Source organism: Myotis brandtii, unplaced genomic scaffold, assembly GCF_000412655.1.
Source record: "Myotis brandtii unplaced genomic scaffold, ASM41265v1 scaffold455, whole genome shotgun sequence".
Classification (NCBI taxonomy): Eukaryota; Metazoa; Chordata; class Mammalia; order Chiroptera; family Vespertilionidae; genus Myotis; species Myotis brandtii.
Window position 1 is genome coordinate 3,151,605 of NW_005367384.1, and position 9,709 is coordinate 3,161,313.

General features: G+C 43.4%; 1 protein-coding gene and 1 gene segment (V, D, J or C); one reads left to right on the plus strand and one right to left on the minus strand.

Moving 5' to 3' along the window:
* Positions 1–3,369: 3,369 nt before the first annotated feature.
* LOC102263029 lies at positions 3,370–4,112 on the plus strand. The segment is given in 2 exon segments: positions 3,370–3,513; positions 3,796–4,112. Coding segments are annotated over 2 exon segments (372 nt in total).
* Positions 4,113–7,543: 3,431 nt separating this feature from the next.
* Positions 7,544–9,709, minus strand: part of PRSS58 (protease, serine, 58) — a 6,839-nt gene continuing 4,673 nt past the window's right edge. Inside the window, exons 4-5 of the mRNA XM_005875034.1 lie at positions 7,780–7,919; positions 7,544–7,693 (exon numbers count right to left, since the gene is read on the minus strand). Coding sequence (XP_005875096.1) covers positions 7,544–7,693; positions 7,780–7,919 — 290 coding nt within the window. The remainder of the gene's footprint in view (positions 7,694–7,779; positions 7,920–9,709) is intronic.

Here is a 9,709-nt window from a genome sequence, read left to right on the forward strand (position 1 = left end):
AACATGAATAATGTATGTGCCTGGTCACTGCCCAGGCAGAGCTACCAGGACACGGGGCCCTGCCTCCAGGCCAGTGCTCTCTCCAGCTGTCCCTTCAGTCACAGACACCCACAGGGCACCACCCCGCACCGTACATTTCCACCATGGCTCATCCTGGATGGAGTTGGTGTCACCACTGACTGCTTCTTTGGGAGGGGACCAAATTCTCACCCTAACTCCAAAGTTCTTTCTTCCCAGGGTTGTACACAGGTCATCTGGAGCAGGAAACCACCTCAGTGACCTCTTTGCCTCCAGTGTCCTTCCCCCATTAGGCTCCACCCCACAGGAATGCAGTTCAAACGAAGGTGGACAGGAGCTGGAACACCTGTTTATGCCTTCATTCAGAGCATGCATATTCTTCTTCTCCTCTCTCCTAGGAGGGCAACCATAATGTCCAAATGGGAGCATGGGAGAAGGTAGGCAGCTAGGCAGCCATCTGGAAGAAAGAGGCTTACCTTGGCCTAGGTTGGGAGCCAGGCCAAAATCAGAGGAGGAGCTTGGGGAGGCAATGACCTTGAGGAGCAGGATTCAGGGAGGAGATAACAGGAGTATCTGAGACACCACTGATCCCAATCACATTTGGGGATTAAGGCAATGGGAGGGGACAGCAGGGAGACAGGACAGCCAGCTCAGTAAACTGAGATGTGCCCAGGATCCCTTATCCTGCAATCTGTCCAGCCCGGCCTCAGCACTGGCCTCAGGAGGAGGTAGAGTCATGGGAAAGAGCTGGAGTCAGCCATTGCAAGGCAGGAAATCTGTGTCTGGGCACTTTCTGGCTTTCCATGGCGCCTTTCTTTCCCTTTCCTCCTTTGTTCCCCAGTTACACTTTCCTCCCAGCCCCCTTTCCTTTTATCATCTAATCCCCAGAGAGACTTTCTCCATAGAGAGCTCAGAATTAAATGTACGTGTCTTGCTGGGGTGAGGACACCTCTCTTTTGCATTTTACTGGTATTCAGGATATGTGATTTGGGTACTGCTTCCTGGAGCTTCATCTCTCCCCATCTCTGGGGTAACGAGGTGGGAACCGGTAATGGAACAAAAAGCAATGAATCAGCACATGAGTATTTAGAAAGTAGTGCAATTGACATTTTGTGCACAATTAGATTTGAAATAGGGTGATGCAAAAAAAAAAGAAATCAATGAAGTCACTTTATACACAAAATTGTACTAGTATAATGAAAATCTATTTTTAAGTCAAGAGAAACACAATTTCAAAGTTAGCGAGGCAAGTGAATTATAAATTGTATTATGCTGCCACCAAATGGATCCTTTGTCAAAATCATGGGATCCCTATTGTATGTATTACAACTTCTGAAGAGTAAAAAAAAAAAAAAAATTAGTGACTCTGGGAGGTGCAAACCCCCAGGTGCCAGCCACTGCTGGGCCCTGATGTGGGGGACTTTCCAGGGACATGGGTCTGCAGACTTGCCCTGCTCTAGTTCCCTCCATCATTTATCGAGTGTCTGTGATGGGCAGACACCCACTTAGAACATTGACTAGAATATTGTGCAGTTTCAAGTCTTGAAATAGTGAGGTTCGACTGCTAAACCCCTCTGCTTCTCCATACTGTTGTCTGTAAAATGCTGAGGTTGGAGAGATGGTAGATATGGGGCCTTCTTTTAAATCTAATTTGCCAAATCATTGGTTTCTAAACTTTCTAAAAAATGAGGCCTCTTAATGCTAAAATGTTAGGAGAAGTTGTGATTTTAATCTCTGTTGATTAAGTGATAGATGATTAGAGAAAGATAAAAACTACTATTAATTCTATTATATTTTAATTGATTTTGAAATTTGCCATTGCATAAAAGTCCACTTTATAAAGTGTTTACTCTGTGCCAAGCTTTACTCTGAATTTTCCATATACTAATCCATTTATCCCTATGAAATAACTTTTGTTATTATTTCCATTTTACAGATGGAAAAACTGAGGCCCAAAATTATACTGTTAGGTAATGGCAGCACTATGAATCATTGGGAAAATATAATTAAAGACAAAAATCTCCCAATTCAGAAAATCTTGTCGCAAAGACAGAAGAGAAAGAAAACACATTTATTATTGAATAAGCATTAAATCAGAAGGTGACATATCCCAGGCATTTCTTTCAGAGATCGCCAAGACAAAGAAATCTTAGCCTTTTATATAGGCCAGCAGAAACCATTACATACATGTTGTCAAGACAAGCAATGACTGGCCCTCAAATGAGAGGACTTGACAGGACCCTTTGCTAATCTGTAGTTCACCCTAGAGTCCCTCTGTGTTTGCTAATTGCTTTTATCCAAAGAAAAAATAAACTTGGCATATCTTTTTTTTTTTTAAATATGTTTTATTGATTTTCTACAGAGAGGAAGGGAGAGGGATAGAAAGTTAGAAACATCAATGAGAGAGAAACACCGATCAGCCCCTCCTGCACGCCCCCCACTGGGGATGTGCCCGCAACCAAGGTACATGCCCTCCTAGAGTCCCTCGGTAACCAGGATATCCCTCTGTGTTTGCTAATTGCCTTTATCCAAAGAAAAAATAAACTTGGAATATCTTTACGACAGTTATTTGCAGCTTAGAGTTAGACCCCACTGAGCCAAACTGGTTCTGGCAACTTGGCATATCTTTACGACAGTTATTTGCAGCTTAGAGTTAGACATCTGCTCTAAATTGAGTTTAGGCTCATTCTCCTTGATGGTTATATTTCAAAGAGATGCTTGCAGGTCTTTGAGAAAGGCATCTCTGGGTCTTGACCCTGGCAAGAATTGCTTAGCTTTTAAAAAGATTTACATACATTTCAAAGAGACAGAGAAAGAACTTATAAGTGTTCTAAAGTAAATGCTCTCAGAAAATGGAGGAGAGGGAAGTCTCTTTTGTTACTTTTAACTGGGAGAATTAAGCTCTGATGTTGAGTTTGTATTCCCCCTTACAGAGGGAAACACAGGTAACTGGAGATGAGGTTCTGTTGTCTAAGGCACAGTGTGGCCTTGCAGCAGCCTCTGCCCATATACGGGGGAGGAGGGAAGTCCTTGTTTAATCTCCAAGGTCCTTTGGTTGCACTGAGGTATTTTAATTCCTGAAAGATTTGAGACACAGTTCAGAAGCACCGTTTTAGGACACTCTGAGACACAGGAGGGGGTTCAGGGCCAGTGAGTGAAGACCCCCAGTGACTGTGGGGACGTGTGCATGCATGTGTGGGAGTGGGGGTTGGCGCCAGATGTAGGAAACGCTCTCCAGTTTGAGGTTTGAGCTTCAGTGAGAAGATAAGAAAGACATTGTGTTTCCTGGAAAAGCCACTCCCTTTTGAGTTTCAGGCCCAGAGAGTGTCAGCCACTATTTGCCCCCTTACAGGCCAGGGTTCTGTGCTCCTGCCTGGCTGGCCTTGTCCCACCGCTCCCTGACCCACTGCCCTGTCAGAGAGGACCCCAGGGGCCAGGGAATGGCATCACTTTCCCTTCTGTGGGGCTGGGTGCTCATGGCTGCCCTGAGCACAGGTCAGATGTCAGGAGGAGAGAGCCACTCAGTGGGTTGATGGAGGGAAAGAGAGCTGGGTCACTGGGGCACCAGGAGGCACAGAAAGTTTTGCAGCTGGATCCCAGCCTGGCCCAGACACCCCCAGGCATAGCCTCTTGCCCTGAGAAGTATCCTTTCTGTCCCCAGGTGTCTCCTATCAATACTGCTCATGGGACCTCCTCTTCAGGATCTGCCTGTCCTAGTTATTTCTGGGGTGACCTTCACCCCCAGGAGCTCCAGCCTGCCCTGTCTGTGTATTTCAGGTGCCAATGCGAGCTTGGTGGAGCAAAGGCCCAGGTGGGCCCTGGTACGTCGGGGACAGGCTGAAACCCTGAGCTGCTTCCTGAGGGATGCCCAGTACCCCTGGATGAGCTGGTACCAACAGGATCTCCAGGGGCAACTCCAGGTGCTGGCCAGTCTGCGGTTTTCTGGGGACAAGGAGGTCATATCCCTTCCTGGAGCGGATTACCAGGTCACACGGGTTGATGACAAGGAGCTGAGGCTGCAGGTGGCCAATGTGACCCAGGGCAGAACCCTGTACTGCACCTGCAGCAAAGACACAGTGAGAAACCCTCCTTAGACAGATGAATAAAAACCACCCTCAGTTCCCACCCAGGGACCCAAGCTCCTCCTCCTCTGCCCGACAGCACCTCAAGCCTGCTTGTCCCCGCCCCAGATCCTCCCTTCTGGCCTCTTTACAGCTGATGAACGCTGGCTGCGTAGCACAGCGATGGACCACAGGTCTGGACCACCTGCAGACCGTGGCTTTGCCGCCTGTGAGCTGCGGGGAAGACTGCATCTCCCTGAAAGGCAGTTTCTGTGTCTGTAAAGTACAGAGAGCAACTCTACTCAGCTCAGAGGGCCTCTGAGAGGACTAAGCGTAAGTCACAGGTAGACAGGAAGCTCTAATTAGCATTAGCTCCAGCCCACAGAAAAACACATTGCATTTTATTACCAGTCTCAAGGCTCACAAGGGTGCTCGACAAAGACCTGGAGGATTTTGGGAGCTCAGAAAAGGGGAGGATGAATGTATCCATCTGTGGACCTGCCACTCACACCCCTGGAATAAGTAAACACCCACTTTCCAATTAGATCCCCATTCTCAGTGCACACCACCACCTCAGCTCCTCACACCCCAATCTCAGCTTGATCGTTTTAAAAGTGAGATCCTAGAGAGGACCGCGATCTGGAATCCACCGTGAAGGGCTTACCCAATACTCACCTTTTAAAAAGCCATGGCTGAGAGCCCGGTCTGCACCTGGAGTCAGAGCAGGGCAGGGCTAGGAGGCCAGACCCCAGCAAACATTCTGGAACCACCGCTGGGAGGTGCATTATGGGAGAGGCCAGGTCCTTAGGCCTCTGCAAAGACAGGAGGCAGGCTGGGCTGTAGTAGCTGAGCCACTCTGCTTCTAGTTCGGAGCTGCTGCATCCCGAGTGAGCAGGTAACTGGGTTCAGGTGGGAGTGAGTGAAGAGAAGGCATGTCAAAGGTACCTCAGTCTCTAAAGGAGGAGTGGGTGGTTGTGGTGCCCAGGGGCTGCCAGGCACCCTTTCCTCAGCACTTGTATATAGAGAGGAGTTTTTTCCACCAGGGGGCGCCATTGGCACACACTTCTCCTCTGAGCTCTGCACAGACAGGGGCCTATGATCCCTCACAGGTGTTGGTCCTCTCTCAGCCTCCTCTCAGGTGTGTGGTGAAAACCTGCTCGGCTCTAGAGGAAGGCAGTAACAGGAGGAGGTCTAGAGCCCAGCGCAGAGCCCGGCCCAGAGTCATAGAGACATTGTGATACCTGTGTCCTCTCAGTCCTCCAGGAAGGGTACCCCTGTTTGAGAACAGGGTCACTGGGAGGTCCTTGGCCACCAAGACGCTATTAAATACAGAGCAGATGGCAAGCCCTGGGCAACCAGCTTTTAAAGATAAGTTGAGGCCCTTTGCTGGTAGCTCTTGAAACAACTGCATCCGAGCATCTCTGGCTGGAGTGATGGAAGCCCCCATTGATCTGATGGCTTCCCTTTTACCTCAGTCCCTGAAACCTACCCGGAGATTCCCCAGATGCAGTTCCGCTCACTTGTACCATAAACTGAGGTTAATACCATTGGCTAGGCCCTTGGTTCCATGGTACTTAAACTAGCCCTCCTAGACTGATGGATGCTAGGTGTTCAAACAATACTTTTTGTTGTTTTACTAACATACCTTTTAGTCCATTGTTTATCATTTGTTTTTGCTTTGTGATCCAATCAGGGAATGTTTTGTTTTTAAATTTTTTATATATTTTTTCAATTGGAATTGACATTTAATATTATATTTAACAAACAGTACTTGCTTTGTGATTGAGTGGATTATGTTATTCCCTCAGTGAACTGAAAAGACTTCACCTCGTTTACACATAGTTCTGTTTAATATATTGCTACCAACTGCATATGTACTTTTGTGATATTAAAACCTCTCAGAGGGATGCCCTGAAGAAAATGAGAACAGAAATCTTCTCAGGAGACAGAAATTTAATCAACATATCTAGTTGTTCTCTTTCTTGAGGTCAAATGTATATGCATTTCTTGGAGTGGCAGGTGCTCAGAAGGAGCATGGTGGAGGAAATGCTTGGGAAAGGATTATGTAGTATGGATTTCCAGGGTCAGCTTGAGCAGGAGGATAATTGTATCCAATGGGAATTCTCACCAGAATGCTCTCACTTGCAAAGACTTTCATAATCAGATGGACAAGCTGGTCTGCTCTGAAATTCTGTCTCATTCTTCCAAGTGTGTTTCTTAATTGCTTTATAAACAAAGGGAACAATGGGACCACAAGGGACATATGCAGGGACTTCTTGCCAGGCTCACCTGGTTGCCACCACTGCTGAAGACCCCATTGGCCAGTGTCAGCGACCAACCTCAGCCCTGATCTATTACTGTACTCCAGGTATCCCACCAGCCAGGTGGTAGTAGGTGGGCCCCTTGCATTATGCTCTTTGTTCACACTGAAAATGACATATTCTAAATTTGGATTTTCTTTCCCTTGTCATCATCATTCCCAGCCCCACCATCCTTGAATAGTATATGTATTCCACACAAAAAGGGAATATATTTTTCAACTGAGGAAGTCACCTTACAATGATAGTGATCATACAGCAAGCTGATGCCCATGGAATTCAGTGCCCTTAACATATGCTTCATCATCTAGAATAATCTGAACTTATAAGACATCAGTATGACCTATTGAAATCTTAGCACCATTTCAAGCTGGGAGAAATCTCTATTTGCCTGCAAAAACTATCTATTTCTACCAAAGCTAAAATTTTAGTTAATAACTTATACAAAGGTGAAACTCTCACAATTGCACTTAATAATCCATATACAAAGTGTTGCTTTTCAACAAGCTAGGCTTCACTGCTACAGAGGTTTTAGACACTTAGAGAGGACAAGATTTACTGATGTAACTTCTTATGTCGTAAGCCACAGTCAGCCTTTGTGTTAACCTCTCATGGCTCAAGTCCATATGCAGAATCCTGCAGAATGAAGAATCAGAATCTATGCCTGGTGTTGAGAGTTGGATGGACAAGGAGAAACAAAGTGCAATACCTCCCAGAGCCCCCCTCCTTAAACCCTTTCCTCTGACCTATACTTCTATCGAGCTCACTTCTTGTCAGATTTCCTTTTCCCAACTGGTATATGTAAGTTGCACATGATTAATTCAGTGCAAGTAGTAGGCATTTTGTCACCCCAAATGGCTATAGAGTGGCTTTTTTTCTACAATAAGTCAATTGTTAGAGAGAACACCATCCCCATTTCATAAACTTTAACTGTCTAAGGGGAACTGAGTTTGCCATCTTCATTGAAATGGGAAGTAGAAGGGTTGTTGCATATAATCACAGTACAGGTATGTACAAGTCACCTCTGTTGGATAGAAATGAGACAGGTATGCAGGATGGAACCCAAGGAGTCTATTTAGATTTGCTTGTGAGGCTGGACATGGCTACAGGCTGTGTTAAATGGTCCAGAATTCCTGCTGAGGGAGCTCAGTTGTTTCGGATTGTATTTTCAATCCAGGGTACGTAGTTAAAGATTCTGGTATAGATGCCAACATCAGCTCTCAAAACACATCCATCAGTAAAAGTGAGGATTCCTTGAAGTATCCCATTGCAGACTGCTGGGGCAGCTGTGACTTCCTGCCAGGAAAAAGGAAACTGGGTTATCTTTCTGGCAAAAGGCACGGGAACAAAATGGGAACAGGAAGGTATTGAGAGGAGCTTACCTTGCAGGGCCGCCTTCTTCCTGGCACAATGCCCAAGCACAGCATACTTTTTGTGATGTCATAGCTTTTATAGGCATTGTGGCAATTAGTCTTGGAGATAACAGAGATGTTCACATTCTGCAATGAGTCAGGGTCCTTGGCTATAGGAAAGAGAGAAGTAAAACGTCCTCAGATACCAAACCTTCTCTTCTTTCCCTCCTCTTCAACATATTTCCTCTTCTCCCAGCAGAAAGAAAGAGAGGCCAAATACTGAGAGAAATCAGAACTGTGGCAGCTAGGACAACAGGAAAGTATCAGATTAACAATTTGTCATGATACAACTGTCTATCTCCTTACAAAATAGAATAAACTCTTGGAAGTTGATCTCTGCAATGAAATGAAACAAATTACTTTAAAAATTTTCTGGAAAATTAAATATTTAAAGAGTGTCCCATGAAATTAAGATTTATTTATTTAGCTTTCATATTTTTTATTTGTCCCATATTTTACATTTATCACTGACTCCTTTTTAATTTATTAAAATATATTTGACTTGCAATGTTGTGTACATTTAAGGTGTACATGTTTATTTGATATGTTTATGTAGTGTAATATGATTGCCATTGTAGCAATAGTTAGACTCAGTATCACGTCACGTAATTATAATTTCTTTTTTTGTGTGGTGGGAATAATTAAGATCTAGTCTCTTAGCAAGTTAGGTTATAATACAGTATTGTTGTTTATAGTCATTTCCAGGACTTGTTTATCTACTAATTGCAAGTTTGTACCCTTAAACTATATGTCTATTTTGAGCTTAAAGGAATTTAGAGAGCTCTATGCTTAGTTTTTCATTTGTCAGATAAAAAAATCCAGTATATGCTCACAAAATTAAGTCAAAAAGTGATTTTTTTAAACCCATAACATGAGAACTTAAAAGTGTGTCTTAAAAGAACTTAAAAGTGGGTTTCTTGATTTCTAATTCAAGTTATTTCTTTTATATCAATGGTTCACAAATACTATGGACTGTGCAGACTCATGACAAAGTTTTTATGGGGTTATTTTCAGTGCAACAAAATGAGATAAACAAGAACAAAGTAATATTAATAATTATGTTAGGTATTCTTGCCAAGGAGTTTTCATTGGGAAAAGTAGTTTATTTTGACATTTTGTTTTTCTAATGGGATTGTGTTTATTTGAATTCCTTTATTTGGAAATGGTATATTCATTCTTGAAAAGAAAATGTTTGAGGTTCTTTGTTTTATTTTCCAGTCCAGCAATAATGGTATGGCTCAGCATTTCTTCTGGGAATGCATTTTTTAAAAATTTAAAGAATATTTTTAATTGCAGTTGACAATAAATATCATTTTGTATTAGTTTCAAGGTATACAGCATATTGCATAAATGGGGAAGAATTTTTTAAAAATGCTTACTTCACTACTTCATGAGCCAGATAAAAATAAACCGCACTGTTTTTTGTAAGTCACTGCTCTTTGGCAACCAAAATGAATTAGACATACTGTTTACCACATGGACATCTGCCTATTTCCAAAACTCAAATTGACTCTAAAGAATTTCTATTTGTCTAGAGGACATGATAATAAGTGAAATAAGCTAGACACAGAAATCCAAATACTGTATGATCTTCCCTAACTGTGGAATCTAAACCAGCTGAACTCATGGAAACAGACTAGAATGGCAGTTGCTGAGGCTCGAGGTGGGGCATATGGAGGTATGTTGACCAAAGGGTATAAACTTTAAGTTATAAGATGAAGAAGTTCTGGGGATTTAATGCACATCATGGTTACTGTAGTATATAATATTATATTTTTGTGTAATTGAAATTGTCTAAGAGCATAGATATTAAATGCTCTCAAAATACACACACACACACACACACACACACAGTAAATATATGAGGTATGCATAGTTAGCTTGATTGAGGCATCACTTC